The following is a 27469-nucleotide window of genomic DNA, read 5'->3' on the forward strand; positions in this document are numbered from 1 at the left end:
GCTTCTCCCTCTCCCTCTGCCATGCTCTCGCCCCACCTCCCCTCTCTCTCTCACTCTCTCTCAAATAATCAAAAAATTTTTAAAAAGACTCACCTCCGGAGTCAACACTTCTTTTTTTTTTAAGATTTATTTATTTATTTATGATAGACAGAGAGAGAGAGAGAGAGAGAGAGAGACAGGAGGAGGGAGAAGCAGGCTCCATGCCGGGAGCCTGACGTGGGACTCGATCCCGAGACTCCAGGATCATGCCCTGGGCCAAAGGCAGGCGCCAAACCGCTGAGCCACCCAGGGATCCCCCAGAGTCAACACTTCTGAGATACCTCCCACAAGTATCACCCCAACAAGTATAGTTGGTTCCTCTTCCTCTAGACTCCCCCATGGGTGCATCCATCCACATATCTATTATTTTTTATTAACAGCTTTTAGAAATATAATTCACATACCATACAATTCACCCATTTAAAGTACACACTTTGGTGTTGTTTAGTATGGTCACAGGGCCGTGCCACCATCACTACAATCCAATTTTAGAACATTTTTATCACTCCAAAGATAACCCCTAGTAATCTTTCCTCATTTCCCTCCAATCTCACATCCCCTGCACCCCCTCCCCCACGAACCACTAGCCCTCAGCAACTAACTCCTAATCTACTTTCTGTTTCTATAGATGTACCTATTTGGGGCATTTCATATCAATGGAATCATACATTATGTATTCTTTTGCTGTTAACTTCTTTCACTTGTCATAATGTTTTCAAGGCCCACCCCTGTTAAGTCACATGGAAATACTTCATTCCGTTTTTACTGCCACATACTATTTCATTGTATGGCTAATAGCACATTTGTTCATCTATTCATCAGTTGATGGGCACGTGAGTTGTTTCTACCTTCTGGGTATTACGAATTATGCCTCTTTGCACATTCGTGTACAAATTTTTGTATGGACAGATGTTTTCGTTTCTCTTGGATTATGTACCTAGGAGTAAATTACTGGGTCAGCTCTGTATTTAACTTTTAAAAAACTTCCAGGCTGTTTTCCAAAGGAGCTACACCATCTGACATTCCACTAGGAATGGGTAAAGCTTCTAATTTCTCTACATTGTCAACACTTCGAATGATGTCTTTTTATTTTTGTCCGGCTAGTGGGCGTGCATCCATTCCATTTCATGAAGGTGGTTTCCATGTCTGTCTCCTTCTCTCTGGGCAGACAAGATCTGGTACTCACCCCCATACCAATATCTCCTAGCACCATATAGGTGGTGCACTAACTATTTGTTGATTTAAATTGACTAAATGTGGGGTACCTGGGTGGCTCAGTCAGTTAAGCATCAACCTTTGGCTCAGGTCATGATCCCAGGGTTCTGGGATTGAGCCCTGAGTCCAGTCAGGTTCCCTGCTCTGCAGCAGGGCAGCGATTTGCTTCTCCCTCTTTCTCTCTGCCTCTGCCTGCTGCTCCCCCTGCTTGTGTGCTCTCTCTATCTCTCTCTCTCACTCTCTATCTGTCAAATGAATGAATAAAACTCTTTTTAAATAAATAAATAAATAAATATAAAATGACTAAATGAGTTGGGAAAGTTGGTCCCCACAGACAAAAACAAACTACTATTATGAAATCTCACTGGGAGTTGGGGACAGAGTTAGACTCCCAGCCTAGTAGTGCTCACTCTCTCTCTGAATCTGGTGTTCTCAGCAGCAGCCTGGCTCCGAGTATACACTCGAGAAGTTTTCACATCTATGCCAGGGAAACCACAAACACTTATAAAACCCATATATCATATACTAGAGCCTGAATACAGCAGAGATGAATAACACATCACCTGTCTTCAGAGTGCTGAAAATCCAGCAGGGAGGCAGGGAGTGAGACACAGTAGGGAACAGATGTGGGATACAGGCCTGGGATGCCATGGGGCCCAGACACAGAAGCAAGTACCTCGCCTCTCAGATACACTGGCCCTAAGACATTATGGCCTGCAAAATGGCTTTTAAAAGTTAATGGTAGGGCACCTGGGTGGCTCAGTCGACTGAGCGTCTGCCTTCAGCTTGGATCATGATCCCAGGGTCCTGAGATTAAGTCCTTCATCAGGCTCCCTGCTCAGTGAAGAATCTCCTGCTCCGTCTACCCCTCCTCCCTGCGTGTGACTTCTCTCTAATGCACTCTTTCTCTGTCTCTCAAATAAATAAATAAAATCTTTTTTTTAAAAAAAGTTAACATTATCCCCCTCATCATCTGGAGGCCAGACTTTCCCTTGGGGGGAGAAAAGGTTTTATTTATTCTCTTTTAAATGAAGCAATAAAGAAAATCCATTTTTCAATTTGAAAACCTTCTTTTTTATATAAAACTTTCCAGTGAAGTTTTTCAGTAATGATGGAATTGTGGTTGTTTAGATAAAACTCAGTATAGACTTGCAGGTAAGCCCCTTGTTTATCCCACACTGTTCCTGGTCTTTTGTACAAAGCTCTCACTGTACATGTGGACCAAAATGAAGCCAGCCCACCCACATTGTCCCGGGCAGGGGTCTGTGTATGTCTCTCTAGTTATCGGCCCCTGCAGTATTTCCAACAGTGCATCTGAGCTGTGTGATTTTGCTTCTGCCTTTTCAAAGTTTTTTGATTCCCACTTCCCAGCTGGGACACAGTTCAGGCCGGCCATGCCCTGATTTACAATTGGGAGAATGAAAGCACAGAGAAGGTAATTGATTTGTTCAGGGTCACACAGCATGTCAGGAACAGAGCCATGATTAGAGCATCTAGTCTGTGGGATCCAGCCCATTACTGTGGGCTTGGGGCATTTTCTTACCATTCTGGGGTTGCCATTAATGGATTTACAGGGCCAGCTCTAAGCTTGAGGACAGCCTGTCTCCCGTATGGAGGGCAGGTTCCTGGGGCCCAGAGGCCTTTCCAGCCACACTTGAAAAGCTGCTCTGACCAGCTCTCAGAATGACAGCTCCACCCTGGAGAACACTCCCACTGAGTTCTTTGCTATAGAAATCAGTTGCTTGGAGGAGAAGTTCAATTCAGAAGGAGGGTTATTTCAATCTTTTTGCTACTCTGATCTCGGCAGTACTCTTAGCAAATATCCTTTTTGTTTTTAGTGTGCCCCATCCTGTCTGGCATCATTACAGTTTTCCCTATCACATTGACTGATGTTGATTCTAGAAAACATTCTCATAAAGAAGAAGATAATGATGGTGATGATGATCATGATGATGATGGCTAACATTTATTGAGCATTCACTGTGTGCCAGTAACTGTCTAAATCCTTTTCACAGATGAACTTATTTTGTCCTCAAAATAATCCTATGGGATGCTACTATACCCATCTTAGAGATGAGGAACCTAAAGTCCAAGGAACTGTTAGCCAGTGGCCGAGCAGCAGTTCAGACCCAGTCTGAACCACTACTGGCCAGTCTCATTTATTATATGAGTTTCCAGTGGTTGGCTGTGCCAAGCACAACACTGGGTACATATCTACTGGAGAAGAAGAGCAGGAAAGGAAAAGTTAAGGAAGGTCCAGGGCTCTGCTACAACATTTCTCTGCAGGAGAGGGGAGCTCAGATCATTTGTCTCCCCTCCCTGGACCTATTTCCTCAACTGTAACATGATTTAGAATGTGATGCCTGCTGATGTGTTGATGTTTGTGATGCATTTAGGACAATGGTCTTGACATCACCTGGTCCTTCCCAAGTGGTCTGGAATCTGTTAGAATGTCTTCTCTAAACAGGTGGTCACCCAAGCCTTGTCGGGAATGTCCAGTTCTAAGGAACCCCCATGAGTGAGGGTCACTAATCTCTGGCCAAGGTTGTTACGTGAGCCCTGCCATGGTTGGAATTTGGATGAGAAAGTAGGTTGTATCCCATCAACTCCCATACTTGCTCCGGAAGGAAGTCCATACACAACTTCATTCAGATTATCAGACTAAACCCTGAGCAACATTTCAAGCCAGGATAAGTAGGGTACCTGAAATGGAGGTGGCATTGCCCTTGCTTCCCTACGTCCAATCATGAATGTGTCCCTTCACATTGCATACTCCAAGCCACACACCACCTGCCATCCTCCTTCCCTCTTTCCAGTTAAACATTGCTGATCCAAGTGAGATATCCTTGGATGCTGGAACCCATCAAAGGGTGTCTTCAGGGTTTCCTGTGTGTCAAGCATTGCCTCAATGGACTGTAACTTCCCAGAAAAGGGTCAGATGTCTCGACTTCCTCCCCTAACGGGTCATTGACTCACTGAGTATTACAGGCAGCTCGTTTCCCTTTCATGTATTCAATAATCTCATCTGTTTGGTGGGGACTCTCTTCCTATCAGGCAAAAAAAAAAAAACAGTTTTTTAAGTTTATTTCTTTATTGTAAAATAAAACATATTGGTTGAAAAATATTTGGAAAATATAGAAAAGTACACAGGAGAAAATAACTATTGCCCGTAATCCTCCCTCTCAGACATTCAGAGATAACCATAATATGATGATGTATTTCTTCTAGCATTTTTCCCATGACTATATTTTCAAGGAAGTATATAACACATATTTATCAAAAATGTTAACAGAGCTGTCACACAGGAAGGAAAAGAAGTAGTGTCATTTGGCCTGGAGTTTACACTTGGCAGCTTCCTGCAGGCCCTGCTGAGGCCACATCTTTGTGACTCTACCAATTTGTCTCTCTTACAGTGGAATCAGGTGTCATAATTGCCAAATGTTTGCAGGATTGATTGACCCCCACACAGCTTGATTTGGCCATCCAGCTGATGAAGTAAGATGAAGTAAAAGGATCGCTTAGGGTATTACTTCTCAGCCAGGAAGGTGCTTAGGAACCACCTGGAAAACGTTAGAAATGCAGATTCTCACTCAGTAGGTGGTGAAGGGGCTGGTAGCCTGAGATTCTGCACTTCCAATGGTTTCACCAATAGTGAGATGGGTGTGTCTGGTCCCCAAAGGACATTTTGAGTAATAAGGGGTTGGATGACCAAGCTCACTCCCATTTACTTCAGCAAATGATTCGACGTGGAGGGACCTGGAGGGTATTATGCTGAGTGAAATAAGTCAATTGGAAAAGGACAAACATTATATGGCCTCATTCGTTTGGGGAATATAAAAATTAGTGAAAGGGAATAAAGGGAAAGGAGAGAAAATGAGTGAAAATATCAGTGAGGGTGATAAAATATGAAAGACACCTAACTCTGGGAAATGAACAAGGGGTAGTGGAAGGGGAAGTGGGTGGGGGGTTGGGGTGACTGGGTGATGGGCACTGAGGGGGGCACTTGGCAGGATGAGCACTGGGTGTTATGCTATATGCTGGCAAATTGAACTCCAATAAAAAAAATTTTTTAATTCAGCAAATAAGTATTTTAGTCCTACAGCATGCCCAGTGCTGAGTAGATGCTTGGGGTCAATGAGAGGAGAAAGGCATGATCAAAGGAGTTGAAACCACTGGACTCAACTCTGTGCGTCGAAGTCATGCTCAGCCATTGGCCCTGGCAGCAGTGTCCCAAACCTGACCTAATGCACCAAAGGTCTTTGTTCTGATGCCCCCACCACCACCCCACCAGCTTCCTCAGGCATGGCTTCTCGTTCAGCACACAACTGCCGTGCTGGCAAGAGCAGCGGTCCTCTCTTCCTGCACCTCCTTCCACCCTACAAGGCTTTCAGGATCACATAAATTGTCTGTTTACCTAATTATTTTGCCTATCTCCTCCCCCTTTATTCAATCAGCCAAAAAGAAAGGGGTTTCCAATCCCAGCTCACCCTGGATCTTATGCAGAACCAAGACAAGGATGGTCTTCCAGAAGGTAGAGAATGCCAATGGTTTTCCTCATTCCTGTCCAGGTGGAAGGCATAGGCAGAGCTACCATGAGCATTTTCAGAGAGGCAGCTGAGGTATCTGTCTCCACCCCCAGGGAAATGTTGGCTATTTTGGTTCATGCTCTGATGAAGTCTCCTGCACCAGGAGTGATCGATAATTAATAATGCCACTACCACTCTGTATTTGCTCAACCCTCTCTGCTTACAAAATTCCACACTCTGTCTTATTTACCCTCAAAACAGCCCTGTGAAATAGACACTAATATTACCCCCATGTTATAGATGATGGAGCTAAGTCTCTGAGGAAAAGAAGTGACTTGCCTAGCATCACACAGCAGGAAGCAGCAGGTTAGGGCTACTGCCAGGTGTCCGGATTCCAGGACTGTTGAGGCTAACTTCTCTACCTCTACTCATAAAAGAAGGAGGGGGTGATAAGCCATGAAGGCTTCAACCCAGTCCTGCCTCCTCCTTCTACCAGGAGCCATTGCCTGCTAGAATTTTCCATCATGGTCCCTGGTTTAAAGCATGCTTGTAAAGGACGCTTCATGGAAGGTCACTTCCAGCTACCAGTTAGTTTTTGCAAAAGAAGTGGATGTGGGGTCCCTTGAGGGGGCATAAAAAATAAAACAGAAAGATCTCCTTAGCTTTTGGATTTTTAATCAGAGGAACATGCGGGGCTTGGGGGGAAAATGATTTCTTCAGGGGGGTATAAATGGGAAGAGATGCTCAAAGTCAGTGACAGCCGGTTTTAATTTATAATTCTGCCTCTGTGTGAAATGCACAGAGAATCAGGGGGAAATGAGTAATAATTCACTAAGGTGCTGTCACAGCCAGGAAGCGTGAGGGCCCTCTTTGTCAGCCTGCCATTGCCGGGAAGGCTGAGACAGAGGAAGGACACAGAGAGAGGTGGGTCCAGCTAGAGCACCTTTCCTCCTGCCCAGGAGACATAGTCCTGCTGCTTCTCCCCAGCCTGGCCTGGGGCTGTTGGTGCTATCAGAATAGCCTGCAATGACCCACTAGCCCCTGGGGCTGGGTGCCTTCCTTGCAGCCGTTCCCTGATAAAGCCTCAGAAAGTGAGCTCTCTCTGACCCTCTTCTCCTTTCCTCCTCCTTCTGCGGGCACTTGGGAAATATATGGTCATAAAGCTGATTGTGGCCTTTTCACTGGGACCTGGGGTCAGCCTGATGTAGAGAAAAGGGTAACAGGGCCCTTTATGCTGAGCCAACAGATGATATAAAAAGGCCCCGTGGCTGGCATTGCTTGGTCAGGATAAGGTAGGTTAGAGCAGTAATAAACTATCCCCAAATTTCAGGGGCCTAACATAACATTTATAGTACCCATGAACCAAAGCGGGGGGGGGGGGGTGGTTCCACAGGATCTCTTGGGGACCCAGGCTGGCAGGGGCCCCACTGTCCAACAGCAGTGGTCTCAGGAACAAGAACTCCCCTTGGCCACTTCAGCAGGGAGAGGGAGACTGAAGAATTGTGCAGGGCCTCTTGGCAGCTTCAATCCAGAAGACACACATCACTTCCACTCACATTTCATGGGCCAGAGCTATTCATGGGGCTTCCCTTCACTGGAAGGGATGTGGGAAATAAGGGGGGGTAAGTGGGAAGTGTGAGCAATATGTATCTCTGCAGACAGGGGTGATTGAGGGACCCAACCATGTGCCACCAACACTACCACTACCACCATCATGTTCTTGTCACTGTGTCGACCATTAGAAATGTATTATAGTACCTTCTCCTGGGGTCATATTCATTGTGGGTCCGAATAAGGAGCCCAGATTTAGAAGCAGAAGATCCAGGTTCAAGGCCAACTGTGTTATCTGCTGGCTGTGTGACCTTGGTCAGGTTGCTTAACATTTTTGAGCTCTCTTCTGTCACATATAAAACTGGGTTATTCCCATGCTGCTGTGCTATTATTATTGTTATTAGTATTTTCTTTTCTGAAAATCAGAAAATTGTACATATTCACATGTAGAAGTTAGGGACCAGTGCTTCTTTTCATCATCATCACTATCATTAGACATCAAGGGTCTGGCTGGGGAGCTGTTGTTGGTGGGGATACTTGGGTCATGCCTGGCTAATGTTACTTTATATTGGCCTATTATGCTTCTGGTAGTGCAAGAAATGACCGTGCCCCTGTGCTCTCCCTGCAGGTCAACTCCCTGCTGGCTTTTACTGCAACTTCGAGAATGGCTTCTGTGGCTGGAGCCAGGGCATACTCACACCCCACAACCCCCGGTGGCAGGTCAGGACTCTGAAGGATGCCCGGGTCCAGGATCATCGAGGTAGTGCTACTCTCTTTCCTTCCCCCTGGTGCCCATCTGGCCAAACCAGAGACGTAGGGCGCTGGACCTCCCACCCCTGCAGGGCAAACCAAGGTGACTGCCCAGAGCTTGCCCTGGGGTACTCGCTCAAAATTCCCTCCAGACTTCCTGGGCTTCAGAATAATTGAATCAGGCCAAGATAAATGTCACCTTTTATTCCCTAAAATAAAAGCCTGGATGGATTGGCTAAAAGATAAGAGGGGTGGCAACAATAATAAGCATTCATTTATTCACTAAGCGTTTGTTAAAGACCTACTTTATGTCTGGCACGTAACTCACAGAGAGGTCAGGAAAACCATAGCCCCCTACAGGGAAGCTGAGGCACAGGGTGGACTTGTGTCGTTGGGCCCAAGGTTGTGCCCAGGGAACCTTGCCCCACATCTGGTCCATTTCCTGGAGCCTTGCCTCCTCAGCCACATCTCCCATTCCTGCCCAGTTCTAATTAGCAACTCCCACCTTCCCAGTGCCAGAGCCCATCCTCCCACTGCCTATGCTTGGCTGCTAGAGGGACAAAGGCCTCCACACACTCAGTAGATGGCCACCCACACCTGGGTGAGCTGACTCCACACTGGAGACATGGCTGGGGCATGGAATGAGGGAGCAACGAGGCTGGCATCTGTGAGGCTAGATTTGGGCTGCTGGAGAGGCCAGACCCCCAGCCATGGGCCCAGCCTTGGGCTCTACCCAGTAGCTAGGCCTGAGCAGGCCCTGTGGCCCACCTCTCTGCAGCATAGAGCTGGGGTTAAGGGTGAGGGCTCACTGTCCCCTTCTCTCCCCTGCATTTGTCTTATCTTTGTGGAGCTAGAGCCCCTTATACCAAATCCCTCTCTTTCCAAGCAGAGATCATATATCCCAGGGATCCCTTTAAGAATCAATGATAATAGTGATGATGATCAAAGTGTGAGAGAGGACAATGTCCAGATCCACCACTGGGGATCCCAGAGCCCACGCAGTCCTGTCCTTGGTCCTGAGTGAGCTGGCTTTGGCCTGTGAGGATGCAGGCTGCATTACAGGGGGCAGGGCCCCTCAACAGAGAGGAGACCCCAGACCTCCTGCTTCTCCTCTGGAATCCTCACCATACTGCATCATCCTCAGCACCCTGTTGAGAAAAGAACAGAAATGGAACTCAAAGCATGACATGATTTTCCTGCCTCTGCTCTCAGTTCGGTAACCTCCCACGGCACCCACAGCAAGGAAGTGTCCAGTCCTGGCTGGATACCTCTAATGATAGGAGGCTTTCACTGCCTCCTAAAGTAGTTCTTTGCACTGATTGCTACAAATCCAAGATCAGTTTTCCTTTCCCGGAGATAAGCTCCACCTCTCTGTAAATTCTGCTCATGGATCATACTGTCTCCTGGTGCCCCTCAGAACTAACCTGTTCCCTCTCTCACCAAAGCAGCCCCTCAGATATTTGAAGACTCTAGTTGTGACCCACCCACCCTATGAGGCCCTCTCTCTCCCTGGCCACAGAGTTTCCTCAAGGATGGGTCACATGTTTTCTAGGCTTTCTGGCCTATCTTGGCTACTCTGCCCTGGATCCATTTGAATTCACTATTTAGTAGTACCCAATAACAGACTTTGCTCAGAGAGAAAAGCAGAAATGAATGAGTAAAGCCCTATGTGGGGTTCTGTGGTGCACCTAAAATGTCGTGAGTGCACCCTGGTATCCAATTCCATAGCACTGACCATCTACAAAATGTTCTATAGTTGGCTGGAGGTTTACAGATCCTTCTTCTTCACCATGTGGGGTTGAGGACTCATGTTCTTCCAGGTTTGCAGACTGATCGATGAGAAAACACAAAGAATAAGACTTCCTGATCAGGTCATGGGGTTCAGGATGACCTAGTGGGAGAGAGAGAAGGTCATGGAGACCACTGGAGGTTAACAGGCTGGCAGGATTGGAAATGAGGAGGAGTGGGGGTGGTGGAGTCCAGCGTGCTCCAGACTGCTCCTGAGCTATGGGCTAAAGCTGGAGACCTGGCGAGATCAGGTGTGCAGCAGCCCAGATGTGTGATGCTGGGATATTACAGGATGTTTGGAAGGAAGACTTTAGCACGAGCCAAGTTTTGTTGACAGTGACAAGTAGACTGTCCTATCCACTGGAGGCAGCAGAAAGCTGTGTCCTCAAAGATGTTCCAAGCCTAGAGAAGAAGAGTGCGGAGCCCATTAACCCTGCATCCTGAGGCCCTTCAGTGCATGAAGATGGTGCATTTCTGACTCTTTTCCTCTCTGCCCCAGGCCACGCCCTGTCGCTCAGCACCACTGACGTCCCTACTTCTGAAAGTGCCACAGTGACCAGTGCTACGTTTCCTGCCCCAATGAAGAACTCTCCATGTGAGGCAAGTCTTGCTGCTCCCATAGTTCTTGGACTTTTCCTCCCACCCCTCACCTTGGGCACTTCCAGATGAGCCCAAACATAAGCCAAGTAGCCTGGACGGTTGGGTTCCTCGTTCTCCTAGGGGGAGGACAAGACGACATTTTTGTCATCTTTTAGGCAGAGGGCATGCACCAGAGTGGTGAAGTCCCACCTGTGGAGAATCTTGCCTTAAACACCTGTACCCAGCTGCACTGAACTCTTTGCAGTGGAGCCTCAATATAAGCAAACCCAAAAAATACTTCCAAGGCATAACAGGGGAGAGTAACACAATCCTTTTTATAAATATCAAGCTCTTGTAATACATTTCAAATTTTATAGAGCATCAAAAATCTGATCTACATAAATTTCACAAAGATATCCATGGCATTCAGTGAGGTACCTCCAAAGCCACTTACCTAGATGGTCCCTGTGGCTGTAACGTATTTAATGTGTGGACTGAGGGTCTTGTGCCATGTTTCTTAGCATAAGGTCATAATCTCCAAAGAACAAGAAATGTGCTCAGACCCAAACATGGCCCAGTGATTAAGCTCATGGACTCCGGAATCCATTGCCTGAGTCCAAGCAAGATTCCACCACTGATTGGCTGTACAGTTTGGGAAGTCAATAACCTAAGGTCTCAGGGCCTCAGTTTTAACACCTGGAAAGTGGACACAGTAGGAATGTCTACCCCCAAGAGGAAGGATTCAGTAGGTTGATATGTATTTAGGGCTTATCACAGCGTCTGGCACAAAGCAAGCATGACAGTAGTTAGCCAACAGTGCCTGGCACCCTGAGTAAACACAAGAAAGGAGAATGGAGAAGGAGGGAAAAGACATGAGCCAAAAACCAGATTGCAAGTTCTCCGAGAGCCCCGCCTGCCTCTTTGCATCACCACATGACACCACATCAACATCTTGCACTGAGTCGAAAGCCAACACATAGTCTAGATTTGGCCAATCCCCTCTTTCTGGAAAGTCACAGGAGAAATCCCTTCCTGGCTTTGTTTCAGGAATAGCTATGTGGCCCCCTGAGCAATTTGCCTCCTTTCAGGCTGTGAACTTCATGAAGCTGACCGACTTGCTTCCTCTGCGCTGGCTCAGAGAAGCCCCAGGGAGGTGCCGGGAGACAGGCTTTCTGTGGCAGCCAGACTCAAGCCCTCCGGGCTTCTCGTGCAATACAAACTCACTGGCAAAAACAAATAAGAGAGGAACACATTTATCAGTGAATTTTTTTTTTTTTTTTTGTAATCAGGAGAATGGTCAAATTAAATCTGAGGCTCCCCTCTTAGTAAGCAAATGGGGGTTCGTGATGTGTAGTGCCTAACGGTCTTACACCCTGCTCGATTTTCCAAGCCAATTTCTCACCTTTTCTAGTTAGTTTGTTACCTTACTAGAGTTTTTGTATCTCTGTGAGCCACCTTAAGTCCTTTTGGAAGAAGTCAGGGCACAAAGAAGTAGATTCATTACATTAAATCGTATTTGAGAAATTCCACTAACTGATGCAGATGGTGGATTGCACAGTCATCGCTGACATTTCTGCGATGCCTCCAAGCAGACACCTGGGAAGGAAGGCTTCTCAAAAGGCAAATCTAAATGAGGAGAGGTGGTTGGCCTTCCTGAGAGGTCCGGGGGATCCTTAAAAGCCTCTGATTTTTTAACTTATTCTTCACTGGATTTAACATGAGCCTAATTTTAGTGTAAGAAATGTCAAGGTTAAAAATGTTATTTTTCTAATACTTCATCATTTCCTTGATAACCTTTGGTTGATCAATAGCTTAAACAGGTGTTTTGTTTTACTGGCCTGTTTTATTTCCCCTCTAGTCAAATTTGCTCTGGGCTATTTCTGCTATTTCCTGCCCTTTTCCAGAACTTGGCTCAGCAGGAGTAATGAAGGGGAGGCAGTGAGTCCATTCCGCTCTCAGCTCACAACGCTAGTTCACATTCAGGTTTGCAGACCATTCATCTGGTGCTGATGAGTCCCGAATTCCCAGTGTTGGAGGAAATGTTTTCATCAGAAAAATAAATAACCAAAATAGAAATATGCATTTCCGGGTTGGTAAGCCTTGTCATTTATTTTATTCAGATCCTAAATGCAGAAGGCAGCAAGTTGGTTTCCTCCTCCCAGGTTGGCAAATATCAGTGACAGGGGATGCTGCATTGCTGTGTGAAATTGTGTGGGCTTAACCAGGGGCCTTCAAACCCCACCAACTCTAAAGGAGCTTTCTTTGGCCATAGGGCTGGGTATGGGAAGGTGACACAAGGCAGAGGGGGGTGAAGGTCTCTGATGAGGGTCAAGCCCACAGAGACCAAGAGGCTGACACCAGCACTGAGCATCTTCTGTAAACATAGACACAGTACTGGGAGCCCTAGAGTCCCTCCAACTCTTGGGAGTTGAAGTAATTCCAGAATATCTCCAAATGCTCCCTCAAGAAACCCCACAGTCATCAGTGGATTCCCAAAAGGGAACTGCCGTCACCTTCCATGCATTTCCTTGAAAATCTAGATACAACCTGACTGGTAGGCTTCTGTTTCTCCAGACGCAGGCACTTGGAAAATGCAACCGGTACGGATTCTTGGTCCCCCACCCTGGGTCACCAGGCTGACACCCCAGAGCGGGGCCTGGGAATCTGCTATTTCAAACCCCACCCTCAGCGATCCGGATGTACAATGACACTTGAGTCATTGGCCATAGATGTGCCTGCCAGTTGTGTCCAAAATACATTCTGAGTCCATGCAGAGAGTTTTCCTCTGCTACCTGTGATGTAACTTGCCTTCTAGAAAAATGAGTCCGGCGTGGTGAGAAATGACACAGGGTGGTGGGGGGTACATAGGTGGTAGAGACAGAAGGGGCGTGGAAAGCATGACACTCCACAACTGGTGAGATGCCTACCGATCGTGGAGACACAGCCAGGATGTGCCTTTGTGCCAGTCACCTTCCCGGGTGTTCCAGAAGCCCACGGGCTCCAGCCTCCTGCCTCCAGATGTCTGCAGGGCCCACGGCTGGCCAGAGCCTCTCGCTGGCTGGCCTTGTGCAGACACCGCCTGCTCCTCCATCGCTCTGCACGCTTGCATATGGGGCATGAATATTTAAAGACTGTTGCCGAGCCGAGCCCAGCCACAAACAAGAAAGAGTGTTGTATTGTGTGTGTGTGTGTGTGTGTGTGTGTGTGTGTGTGTGTGTTCCCCAAGCTATTCTCTGCAGGGAAACTGGAGAGCCACTTACAATATTCCGATTTTATTTTATTTTTATTTTTATTTTGCTGAGCTCCAGTTCAAATAATTAAAGTTGCCACCGGGGGAGGGGAGCCTTGTGGTGGCTTTCATGTGATCCCTTGCTGTCAGATCTGCTCCGCTCGCCTTGGCTGGGAGACACCCTCGGATGTGTCTAGCATCGCAGCTGCTGGTAATAAAGGGGAGGGGAGGGTGGGGTGGGGGAGGGGGCCGTCTCCGCCCCTCCCCCTGCCTTTCACACAGCCCAGAAGCCTGAATGTCTCAACAAGCCCCGTGTGGTTTGAAATTCTATTTTATTTGAATAGCCTGCCTGTGACTAGAATATTTTAAGCCCGTGTTCTCAGGACAGAACAACGTCTGGGGAGAGAAGAAGTGGGCTTCCCTCATTCTCGTTCCCTCTCCAAAACATGCAAGCAGCTCTGCCTCAGTGAGCTGCCAGAAGAAAGGGGCCCAGGAAGTGGGATGGGACCCATTTGACCCAAGGGCAGCTGAGTTCCCAGCAGCTGATTTTCCGACCTTGCAGGACCTGCAGCCACCTCTGCCTTCCCCCTCCTATGTAAGCACGCACACAGACATCCCCCAGGGAACAGAGCACCCTGGGGCCTTTCTGCCCTGATGTCAGCCCTGTGGTGATAAAGGAGTCAGCTTCCATTAGCCTGGGGGCTACTGAGATGGGGACAGAAGGCCACCAGCAGGCCCCCTCAGGTCCGCAGGGGCTAACTGGACCTGCAGGGAAGGAGCCCTCCATTCGGTGTCATTAAAACCAGTGCACTTGACGGAATGAGCACTGAGTGATATGCTATATGTTGGCAAATTGAACTCCAATTAAAAAAATAATAATTAAAAAAAAAGACAGTGACCTGGGTGTTATACTATATGTTGGCAAATCGAACTTCAATAAAAACAAAAAACCAAAACAAAACAAAAAAACAGTAAATGTGGCCCAGAGGGATTGAGAGAGCAGCCTGGCATCTGCAGTCCCCTTTGTCATCAGTTAGGCCCTGCTCAAAGCCCCACTGAGAAGGGGCCCCCCAGGGCAGACAGGGCCCTGAAGGCTGGAAGCCAGGGAATTTCTCAGCAAACTGTTCTCTGGTTGACTTGGTGAGACCTTTCAGGATGGCAGTGATCATTCCTGCACACGGGGCCCATCCTCCCAGGGATCTGGCTGCCAGGGGGTTCTCCAGCGTCTCCGTGGAACTCAAAAGCAAAATAAGATGAGCCACGGCTGGTGTAATTTGGGCTGACCCCACTCTCTCCCCACAGGAGGCAGACAAATAGAACTCTCAGACAAGATGAGGAGAAGTTCTTTTCTGAGCGTTAGGCTTTAAGAGTTTATTAACCTCAGAGGCAGAACCCTCCATGGAAAGGCAAAAAATAAGGATGAGCACTAAAATTTATTGTAGGATGGCTTGGGGTAGAGGAGAAAACAGAAGTAGCAGGCTCTTCCTTTTGCAGCCCCCACTGATCCCTCCACAAAGGCATTCTGTTCCCCTGGCTTCACGGAGCAGCTCTGGGTGGGGGCGCACACAGGGCTGCACAGGGATGGGAGCAGCCCTTCTCAGCAAGGCAGGAAAGAAATGTACCCAGAGATGCAAAGCCAGTAAATACAAAATCAAGATCCAACCCAGACCTTATAGTCGAGCCTCATATTCTGTTGCATAGCCCTGCCCTTGGGGGCGATGGGGGTGCAGATGGTAGCTTGTCAGCTTGTGGGCACTGCTGTGGGTCTCCACAGCATCCCTGAGGACTGGCACTGCTCTGGTTGCACTCAGAGCCCCTGACCAGTGCAGCACAGACCCCCCGTCTCTGGAGGCAGGAAGGAAGCACTGCCCCATTTTGTAGCAGACGAGTTACCCACTTAATCTATCCCTAAGCTGAGACCAGTCACTGGGCCTAATTCCTGAGAGGGCAAAGGGACGTTCTTACTCACCTAGAGGATCCCAACGTTATGTGTGCTTTATTCTTAGCCCCATGTGGCCTCATTTGTCTTAGCAAATCAGGAAGGAAAAGCTATTCCGAGGAGCCTCATGGTCCTGTCCTGAATAAGGTCGTCATCTCCTGGATCCGTTCCACTTTCTGGAGAACATGTGCCCATCTGGGGAGAAGGAAACCTCCTCTCTCAATTCACTCAGGCTGCCCTGTGTCCAGGCCGACTGCTGACCAGTGAAAGAACAAGCTGGTCCTTCCCAGGCTCTGCCCTTGTGTGGCCAGGCAATGCTGCACAGATGCTTTGTGTTGGCTACAGAAATCCTCTTTGTAAATACGGATCAGAGCCAAGAGAGGGGCATTCCAGGGTGACATCGGCCCTAGCTCCCCTTGGGTCAGGTATTTGGAACTGGAATCCAACCCCCATCTCACCGAATGCCATGCCACCCACGGCAGTGACAGCATGCTCATGAGGAAGGCTAGCTCACCTTCGGACAGCTCTGGGCCTCAGTGCAAGCCAAATGGATTTTCCAGGAGTGGTTTTCCACTCTCTGTTCTCTGTGCCCATCCCCTTCCCACTCTGGAACCTTTGGGGATCCAGGGCAGGACTCCATGCTAGCTAGGTAACATCCAGCAGGATTGTCCACTCTCTGTCTGGAAGGACAAAATGATGGGCCCCCACATGAGACATAGCACCCCTCAGGCTCCCTCCTGCCCGACAGATGTGACATCACTCATATGCAAGGGAGTCCAGATGGTCACACGGGGCCAAGGCAAAAGGAGCATTGCCAAGGCAGTGTAGTGTGGTGGGGAGAGGAGCTCCTTGAGGCTGCTTAGACATTGGTGGGGTCCTGCCACTTTGTAGCAAGGGGATCTTATGCAATCACCTCACTCTTCTCAGCTTCAGGATCCTCTACAGGACTGTCAGGAGAAACAAGTAGATGGGCATACTGATGCCCAGCCAGGATCCAGACACATAGTAGATGCTTAATAAATAGTCCGTGTGGTTTCTGCTCCTCTACTCCTACTGTTTCTATTACCTGACTTTTGTGGTGATTCTAAGATCAGAGGCAGGTGTCTGCCTTATCTGAGGGTCCTGAATCTAGAGAATTTGGCCTCTGCTCTGCCCTGGATGACCTTGCAAAGAGGAGAAGGAGGATGTGGCCCAGCTCGGTGGCTGTGGTCCAGGGAATCTAATGCTCTCTCAGAGACAGACAGATCCCTCACCCCTTCCATCATCCCCACCAGCTCCTTTCCCCACCACCAAGGGCATGGGGACCCCCTCTTCCAATCTAGAAAAAATTCCTTTTCTCCACTTGCTCCATAGTTACCGCCACCCCACTTCCATCCCAGCAGCAGACCCCAAGAGAGATGGTATTGTCATACTTCCACAAATGAGGAAGGAGCCTGCGATCATGCACAGCTGGCCAGCAGTGTGGCCACATGTCCTTAAGACACAAGGGCATGTCCACCTTCCCCTGGGGGGACTCCTGGGAAAGAGACAATGTACAAGGGGATGAAGAGAAAAGAGAAAGAAGACACGAAGGCAGTGGGGGGAGTCTGGCGAAATGATCCAGAGCAGAACATCAGATGCCTGACTTTTAACATCTTTCAACGAATGCCAGTTCTGTATCTTTCTCTCTCTAACATGCCTGTTTGTTTGGATTCAAAAACATGACTCACTACTTAACACGGAATGGCTAAGACTTCAAGAAGCACACCCTGTTTATCCTGTGGCTCTGGGTCCCCCCCACCAGGAAGACCTGAAAGGCTTATGCCCCCCAGTTTAAGCAGTTCCAAGGAAGAGCTCCAGCTCCCACTGCCTTTCTCTGAAGCCCAGAGGTCTCCTCACCTTGTGTGACCTCACTCCATGCCCCGTGGTCAGCATTAAGCCCATAGATGGTGCATTTTGAAGAGTATCCGCCTTGCCTTCATCACCCCTAATGTCTGCCTCAACTATGACTGTCCCCTCCCCACCCTGCCAGTCACCCTGACTCTGACCTTGTGTCTGGAACTCTAGAAGGACCTTAGCTCTGGCAGCCACTCACACTCCATGTCATGAAGACAGTACTTTCAGAGACTTAACCTGGGGCCTAAGCATGTGCCACTTGCTTAGGGGATGGAGGGTGGAAGTGGTTCTGGAGGCATTGCCAAATGACTTCCACAGACCCACTGGATGGCTAAGAGATTTGAACCTCACTCTCAGTCTCTAAGGACGATTCTATACACCTGTAATAACATTATATCCACATTCTGTATTAAGAATCCTCTATAATGTCAAAGACCACAAAGCCTACCCAGCTCCCCAGTCACCCTGTGAGGTGAATGAGATCTTCCCCATTCTACAGAGGAAGAGCCTCAGAGGGCTAAGAGACAGCCCCAAGGTCACAGGCTGAGGCATGCAGAAACCAGGACTCAAATACTAGTCTCCTAACTAACTTCAAAGGTAGCTGTTCAACCGCTCCCCAAAGTAGTCAGGGAGTAGCCCCCTCAGGATGCAAAGGGTGGACAGTTGCAGAGACAGGATCACAGATGTAGCTTAGAACTTGGCAGGGTTGGATCGGCATGCAGATGCCTGGCAGGAGTGAGGGAGGGAAGGTCACGGAGGGCTCTCAGTCAGGCAGTGAACCAGCAAGTACTCATTTCAAACCCACCATGTGGCCAGCCATGCTGTAGATAGACCACAAGAATCTGGGATCTCTTTGGGGTGTTTATTCAGCAAGAAAGTTAAAAATACTTACTTTCAGTATGACAAGTCCTGGTCTCCAGGTAACTTATGGATCACTCAGCTGTATTACATTAAAAAACAAGCCAAAGTTCTTTTTTTTTTTTTTTTGTATCCTTATTGGTATCCTTTATTGAGTTAAGAAAGTCCCTTTCTATTCTTATATCTGAATAATTTTATTATGAATGCAGCTTGACTTTTATCAAACACTTTTTTTACTGCATGTATTGAGATCATCATATGATTTCCATGTTTTGTTCTGTTAGTACACTTTTAATTTCTCTGTTACTTACAATAATCTATTTCCTTTCTTATTGTAGTTTGACTTGCCAACATATAGTATAACACCCAGTGCTCATCCCATCAACTACCTCCCACAGTGCCCATCACCCAATCACCCCATCCCCCTGCCCGCCTCCCCTTCCACTACCCCTTGTTCATTTCCCAGAGTTAGGAGTCTCTCATGTTTTGTCACCCTCTCTCATTTTTCCCATTCATTTTCTCTCCTTTCCCCTATAATCCCTTTCACTATTTCTTATATTCCCCATATGAGTGAAACTATATGATAATTATCCTTCTCCGATTGACTTACTTCACTCAGCATAATACCCTCCAGTTCTATCCACATCAAAGCAAATGGTGGGTATTTGTCGTTTCTAATGGCTGAGGAATATTCATTGTATACTAGACCACAGCTTCTTTATCCATCTGTCAGTGGACACCAAGGCTCCTCCCACAGTTTGGCTATTGTGGACATTGCTGCTATAAACATTGGGGTGCAGGTGTTCCGGCATTTCACTGCATCTGTTTCTTTGAGGTAAATACCTAGTAGTGCAATTGCTGGGTCATAGGGCAGGTCTATTTTTAACTCTTTGAGGAACCTCCACACAGGTTCCCAGAGTGGCTGCACCAGTTCACATTCCCACCAACAGTGCAAGAGGGTTCCCCTTTCTCCGCATCCTCTCCAATATTTGTTGTTTCCTGTCTTGTTAATTTTCCCCATTCTCACTGGTGCGAGGTGGTATCTCATTGTGGTTGTGATTTGTATTTCCCTGAGGGCAAGTGATGCGGAGCATTTTCTCATGTACTTGTTGGCCATGTGTATGTCTTCTTTGGTGAAATTTCTGTTCTTTTCTTTTGCCCATTTCATGATTGGATTGTTTGTTTCTTTGGTGTTGAGTTTAATAAGTTCCTTATAGATCTTGGATACTAACCCTTTATCTGATATGTCATTTGTAAATATCTTCTCCCATTCTGTAGGTTGTCTTTTAGTTTTGTTGACTGTTTCTTTTGCTGTGCAAAAGTTTCTTATCTTGATGAAATCCCAATAGTTCATTTTTGCTTTTGTTTCCCTTGCCTTCATGGATGTATCTTGCAAGAAGTTGCTGTGGCCAAGTTCAAAAAGGGTGTTGCCTGTGTTCTCCTCTAGGATTTTGATGGAATCTTGTCTTACATTTAGATCTTTAATCCATTTTGAAGATTTAGTCCATTTTGAGTTTATCTTTGTGTATGGTGTAAGAGAATGGTCTAGTTTCATTCTTCTGCAGGTGGATGTCCAATTTTCCCAGCACCATTTATTGAAGAGACTGTCCTTTTCCCAGTGGAGAGTCTTTCCTGCTTTGTCGAGTATTAGTTGACCATAGAGTTGAGGGCCCATTTCTGGGTTCTCTATTCTGTTCCATTGATCTATGTGTCTGTTTTTGTGCCAGTACCACACTGTCTTGATGACCACAGCTTTGTAGTACAACCTGAAATCCGGCATTGTGATGCCCCCAGCTTTGGTTTTCTTTTTCAATATTCCCCTGGCTATTCGAGATCTTTTCTGATTCCACACAAATCTTTAGATTATTTGTTCCAACTCTCTGAAGAAAGTCCATGGTATTTTGATAGCAATTGCATTAAATGTGTAAGTTTCCCTGTGTAACATAGACATTTTCACAATATTAATTCTTTCAACCCATGAGCATGGAATACTTTTTCATCTCTTTGTGTCTCCCACAATTTCTTTCAGAAGTGTTCTATAGTTTTTAGGGTATAGATCCTTTCCTCTTTGGTTAGGTTTATTCCTAGGTATCTTATGCTTTTGGGTGCTATTGTAAATGGGATTGACTCCTTAATTTCTCTTTCTTCAGTCTCATGTTAGCGTATAGAAATGCCACTGATCTCTGGGCATTGATTTTGTATCCTGCCACACTGCCAAATTGCTGTATGAGTTCTAGTAATCTTGGGGTGGAGTGTTTTGGGTTTTCTATGTACAGTAGCATGTCATCTGTGAAGAGGGAGAGTTTGACTTCTTCTTTGCCAATTTGAATGCCTTTTATTTCTTTTTGTTGTCTGATTGCTGAGGCTAGGACTTCTAATACTATTCACTATGTTGAATAATAGTGGTGAGAGTGGACATCCCTGTCACATTCCAGATCTTAGGGGAAAGGCTCTCAGTTTTTCTCCATTGAGAATGCTTGCTGTGGGCTTTTCATAGATCATTTTTAAGATACTGAGGAATGTTCCCTCTATCCCTACACTCTGAAAAGTTTTGATCAGGAACGGATGCCATATTTTGTCAAATAACAAGCCAAAGTTCTTAACGAGAGCCTTCAAACACCCTAACTCTTCACACCCCTGGGAGAAAGAAGCCTTCCTTAGTCTGAGTCTGAGGAAGGGACCCTTCATAGCTGGTAAGCCAACTGAGGGAGCGTTTTTTAAATATCAATCCCTTATGTGTGGCTAGGAGTATACTAAGAATGTCACTTATTTTATCTCATTACCAAAACAGACTTGTGAGGAATCATAACCTCCATTTACTAGTGGAGACCCTGGGGCCTGAACAAGTTAAGTGGCTTGCCCAAGGTCACCCTGCTGCTAAGAAGCAGAGCCAGTATTTAGACCGACGTCTGTCTACTGCCAAAGCCAAATTTGCAAACACTTAGAGGTCACTGGACTTAACTTGGGTCATCTTGGTTGGAATCCCGGCTCTGTCCCTTATAATTCATGTGACCTCAAGCAAGTCACTCCCCCCAACTGGGAATAAAAATACCCTGTTTTTCTTGTTCCAAAGATCAAACAAAAATGTAAAAGCTCTTCTTGATCTCTACAGTGTTTGTAGATGGAAACAACTGTTATGATTATCTCTTTTACTTTGCACAGGGAGGAAGAAGTCAGCCCACCATGAATTCAGACATTTTGTGTATTCTTCTTTCTCTTTTCAGTCAATAGCAGCATGCGGGCAGATTAAGAGCATTATTTTGCATAGTGCCTAGGATTGGCCCCAGGAAGATGTGCCCCATGAATATGCTTGATCAAATCTTAATTAATTAATTACACAGCATAACCCTGGTCCAGGTTAGGTGCTAATGAGGAGACTCCTCCCTGATTCTCAAGAATCCAACAAATATGGCCTTCCTGAGATTTCTGAGCCAAATTCTCCCCCTCAGTACCTAGAGCTGGAAAGCCGCTGGCACCTAGCGTGCTGCCACTGCTTACTATGATGTAGTTGATGATGCCAGGACACATGCTAATGAACTAAAGTAATCAACAGCAATTGTAATTGCAGTCGGACATAATTAATTTAATACCTTTGAGCCATTCAAAATTAATACTTCTCTATTACATGATGAAACTGAGGCATAGAGAGAATTACTGTCAAGGCTCCTGGTTGTGAATAAAATCCTCCCAGACCCTTGGCAGAGATCTGGATCCTATTCAGAATCCACCTGCTAATCATGGACCCTTGTGGCTTCTACTGGCAATCCTTATGATACATTCAAAAAGCCCATAAACAGGGGGCACCCCCTTGAAAGCATAAGCTCTCCCCAACTGTCAGAATAAATACTCCCCAAGTGGCTCTGGGCCCAACAGACACTCATGTGCCTGGGTCCATTCTCTTTCCACTGGCCATCCCTAAAGCTTGTTGGACTTTCATTACACAGACTTGATCCCGTTCTCTACTTAGAGGATTGCAGAGCTATTTTGCAGTATTGTCCCTATCACACACAGAGGGAGGAGGTACAGAGGAAGCTTTAGCTCAAGATCATACCATCGCAATGTAACTCAAAAGAAATATCACCCTTTTCTTCCCATAAGACGGGAAAGATAACTCTCTGGGGAAACTGGAAGATAGAACACTGAACTGCAATTTTTAAATACAGCATCCTTCACCCTGTCCCTTCCTATTTTTTTGTGAGCTCTTTATCTCTAACATGGTGTTCCCTGCCTGCCCTTTCCGATGCAGGAGGTGGGAACTAACATCGATTGAATGTGGTTGGTAGCTGGGCACTGGGCTCTTTAATAATCTTATTAAAGTCCCCCAGCGACTCTGGAGCTGAGTATGTGGTTGGATCCATTTAATAGATGAAGACCAAGGTACTGATTATGCCACAAATAAAGACAGAACCACTCTTTGATTTCAAAGCTCATGCTCTGTCCTCAACACTCATTCCCCAGAAGCTCCCACTTTCCCCGGTCTTCCTCAAAAAGCCCACAGGATGCAGGCAAGAGAAACTGATCCTCCCCTGAGGAGGTGAAAAGAAAGCACTCTTTTTTCCCACTTTCAAATGGCATCAGCACCCTCCCTTGCTGCCATTTTTAATATAGTGTTTATTGTTTTTTTCTGATTACAAAAGTACTCTATGCTCATTGCAGAACATTAGGAAAATACAGGAAAGCGTGAAGAAAATTGAAATTACCCACAGTCTTACCCCCCAAAGGTAACCCCTCTTACCACTTTGGTACATTTCCTTCCAGACACATAGATGTAGATTTGAGCATAGTGAAAGAGTATACAAATTTGGCATCAGACCATATAAGTATTTTATGTCTTCTTTCTTCACTTACTATTATGTTTTCCTGTATTGGTGTTATTCTTCATAAACATGCTTTTAATAGCTGTGTACACCACATTTATTTTATTGCTTTTGTTCAAGTTATCAAAAAGTAATAGATATTCATTGTAAAAAAATTTAGAAGAGACCAAAGAAGGAAAAAATACCTATAACTCCATAACCTCACCAGCCAGGGATCCCACAGTTATTATTTTTATATATAACCTTCATGTTTTCCTGCTGTGTTTTCACAAAGGTGGCTTGTTGGTTTTCCTGGCTAGCTGTTTCTGGCTTCAATGTGATGCCTCAGAAAGAAGGAGACATGGGGTGCTGTTTTCAGAAAGAATCTCAATCTTTTAAGTCTCCTACATGGCCAGGAATCCAGCATTTCTTAAGCCTCCATAATTGCAAGTATTTGCCAGCATATTTTATTTGCTTGTTATCAAAAATCTGCATCTGGTCTGCTTCTTGCTGTGTTGGGTTGATTTTTCATTAGGCTATTTATAGCTAGAGAGCTGGTATTTATTTTTTTTTTCCAGGTGAATTAGGAGATGGCATACAAAAACACTGGGCTTTGCAGTGAGTCAATACTCTCAATTAAGTTAATAAGAGACCATGTTGAAACCAAGGAACTCTAAAAATCACCAGTTCACACCGAGAATCACAGTTCTGTGGCAGCTTAGATTGGGAAGGAGCCTTAACCTCCATTCAAAGCTTGGATGTCCCTGACAACAGCTCCAATCCTGGTTGCCCAGTCACTGCTGGATGACTGGCTGGAGAATATCTGAGGAGCACACAAGATCCCGCAAGCAAGCTCATCTTTGAGCATCTCTCTCTGTTAAAAATCATTTCTTTCTGTTGAAGTGATACACACGAGAACACCCATCCTGGTTTTGTCTGTACTGCAGGAATTCACGCAGCCCTTCAGAAAGAAGAAGAAAGGTAGCACCTTTCCCCCTGATAGCATGATATACATTTGGGGATGCAGCGTGCAGAATGGGCATTACTTGATACCACTGAGCCTCTTTTGTCTAACTTCAGCCTAAATTCCACACCGATATTTTTTTAATGGATTCAAGATATTGTTGTAAAGTTGCCACAAGGTATGCATAGCAAACACAGGGCATATTCTCGACATAAAATTGCAGTAATTACCTCTGGAGGAGGAAAGGGCCATGAGAGAAATAATAGCATTAGGCCTAGCCACAATGCTGCTCTTGCTTTACATACAGAACTTTAATTAATAAAACGACAAACACTGGTAGCACATAATTGGAAAGTCTATCAGGCCCCACCGAGAGGAAGGCGGGGAAAAGCCCTTGTGAAAGGGTCTGCTGGAGCCAGAAAATATAATTGCTGGTGGCGCGCTCCTGGCGTTGTCTCTTTTCACTTGTCTCATTTGCTGTCTGCATATAAAAGAGTTTATTAGTCAAAAGCTATCATTTATAACCTCTATCTACTAGATGTGTCCAGAAGGATCAACATTTTTATCATTACGGGCTCCAACAAGTGTTATTTCTCATAAACATTATTTAGTATTTGTATAAGATTTCTCATATTTGTGTGAACACAGTTGTCATATATGTATGTGTGTGTGTATACATACACACACACACATACATGATGACTAATTGGCTGAGACAGAGGTTGCAAATGGTTTAAAACTCACTATCTCTCTAATCCCTCTATTATGAAGGTATTTCTGAGCTAAGATCTTGTTAAAATATGAATTCGGACTCAGCAGACCTAGGGTGGGACTTGAGACCCTGCGTTTTAATAAGCTTCCAGGTCATGCCGATACTGCTGGCTTACAGACCGCACTCTGAGCAATGAGGATCTAGAAAACCTTCTCAATACAGCCCAAAAGATTTAAGCATTGCCATAACATGTTACATATATGTAGTGTTATTGATATGGTAGAAATAGCACAGATCATATCAGATCATAGCATGGTGTGGAATCCAGGTCTGCAGCACGTGCACTAGGTGACCACGGGTGATTTCACCTACCTAAGCTTCAGATTCCGCATCTGAAAAATGGACATGATAATACCTACAGGAAGGAATGTTGTGGGTATAAAATGAGACAGCATATGTACAAGTGTCTAGCACAGCTCTCTGGTAGTCAGCAAATAGTCAATTAACAAATTATCCCATAGATCAGATAGCCACTGGTCTTATTAAGATCAAATTTCAAGAGCGTTTTTTGCCCACTCTGAGCACTTGAGGCTTAACTGTCAGTATCAAGCTGAGTCTAACTGGAATGGATATCTACATATAATGGTATCAGAGGGGTTCTTTTGGGGGGCACTGTATTCATAAGGAAAATAGAAGTCTTTGAGAGGGCCTTGAGCCTGCAGTTTGCTCTGGGAACCACAAATAGCTGCTCTATACATAAAAATAATGAATAAGGGATGTTCAAAAATAATTGACTTCAGTCCTTCAGCTCTTCTAATTAAGAAATTGGTAAGAACTTTATCCTGTAGGTCCAAAAGGATGGTTCTGGTCCTATTCACATCCTAAAATCATCCCTGCTCACCCTCAGGGCTGTCCTCAGTCTTGGCCCAGGGATGACATGGCAACTGAGTAAAGGCCCTCTGCTGGGGTCTGTGTCCTCCCTTTTGCAAGAAAGGCACTCCTTGTACACCTTGGTGATGGTGGGCACATTTTAAGCCATTTTTTAGTTAGTAAGAATTACCTGCTACTCTAAGTATGGACCCCTCACTGAGAAGGTCAGACTACTTCCTGCACTAAATAGCCCCATCTCCCCAGTGGTCTTAGCCTACGCTGTACTTTAGAATCACCTGGAGAGATCTGAAAACTACTGAAGTCCAGGACCTACCCAAGACCAATTAAGTCAGAATCTTTGGGGTGGAACTTAGATACAAGTAGTTGTGAAAACTCCCCAGGTGATTCTAATTTGCAGCCCAGGTTAAAAAGCACTGGTATAACCATTTCATTCACAACATGTGGGCTCTCCTTCCACATTCTTAACTCAGTCTTTAAACCACCTTTTAAGATAGGCAGGGAAGGTATGGTTATTATCACAACTTTGTAAGAAAATAGAGGCTCGGGCAGCCCTGGTGGCTCAGCGGTTTAGCACTGCCTTCAGCCCAGGGCGTGATCCTTGGAGACCCAGAATCAAGTCCCATGTTGGGCTTCCTGCATGGAGCCTGCTCCTCCCTCTGCCTGTGTCTCTGACACACTCTCTCTCTCTCTCTCTCTCTCTCTCTCTGTGTCTGTCATGAATGAATAAAATCTTTTAAAAAGAAAACAGATGCTCAGAGGGGGGTAGACGGTTGACTTAAAGTCACACAATTGATTCACTTCAATATTGGGGCACAAGCCCCAAGTTATCCCATCATCAACAGGCAAGGAAACAGGATAGTCTGATAAGTCACCTGAGAATTAATGTTGATACAAAGGGCAGTTTCTTCCAGGGCATTCCAGAAGGAAAAGGAATGGGGCACAGGGGCAGGAACCCAGAGGCTTCTTCTCTGCAGATTCTGATGCAGTGAATCCGAGATCAGGCCAGAGATGCTGCATCTCTGACAAGTTCCTAGGATATATCCATGATACCATCCTGAACATCACACTCATCAGCAAAGCACTGACTTAATAGAGACAGAGTCTGGAATGACTAAAAATAACTACAGGTCAGAAGTGGGCCAGATGAAAGACCAAAAGTTCTAGACTGCTTATATCTGAAGAATAATGTTACCTGAATACCTCACCTTACTAAACACTTAGTGGAGGACAAAAAAATGAATGGCAGAAAAACATACTTTGATAGCCATTCACTTGCTGTAGTTCACGGTCTCATTTCAAGCCTTTTACGTCTGTTTCTAGAAATAGACTGCCGAAACTCAGTTTATGCCTTGGCTTGAGTTGTAGCTATAGATATATGTTTTCTACTATAAACAAAGGTGGTGGTATTGTAAGATGAAAGGAAAATCATATTTCCAATTCTTCTATTTATCCATAGTTCTAAACAGTTGGGTCAGGTGGTATCTTGACTCAAGTCCACTTGTCTTATATCAAGTGTCTTGACTTGACTTTTTAAAAAATATTTATTTATCTATTTAAGAGAGAGAGAGAGTACAAGCAGGGGGAAGGGGCAGAGGGAGAGGGAGACAAGCAGACTCCCCACTGAGCCAGTAGCCCAACTCAGGGCTCAACCCCAGGACCCTGAGATCATGACTTGAGCCAAAATCAAGAGCCAAACACTCAACAAACTGAGCCACCCAGGTGGACCTTGATTTGACTATCGTATGTTTTATGTTTTC

At 45.9% G+C, this 27469-nt stretch overlaps 1 protein-coding gene across 1 annotated transcript in view; it reads left to right on the forward strand.

Moving 5' to 3' along the window:
* ALK (ALK receptor tyrosine kinase) overlaps nt 1–27469 on the forward strand; it is a 673225-nt gene that overhangs the window by 546676 nt on the left and 99080 nt on the right. The window contains exons 7-8 of the mRNA XM_026016017.2: nt 7960–8091; nt 10369–10469. Coding sequence (XP_025871802.2) covers nt 7960–8091; nt 10369–10469 — 233 coding nt within the window. The remainder of the gene's footprint in view (nt 1–7959; nt 8092–10368; nt 10470–27469) is intronic.

This window comes from Vulpes vulpes, chromosome 8 (genome assembly GCF_048418805.1).
Source record: "Vulpes vulpes isolate BD-2025 chromosome 8, VulVul3, whole genome shotgun sequence".
NCBI lineage: Eukaryota > Metazoa > Chordata > Mammalia > Carnivora > Canidae > Vulpes > Vulpes vulpes.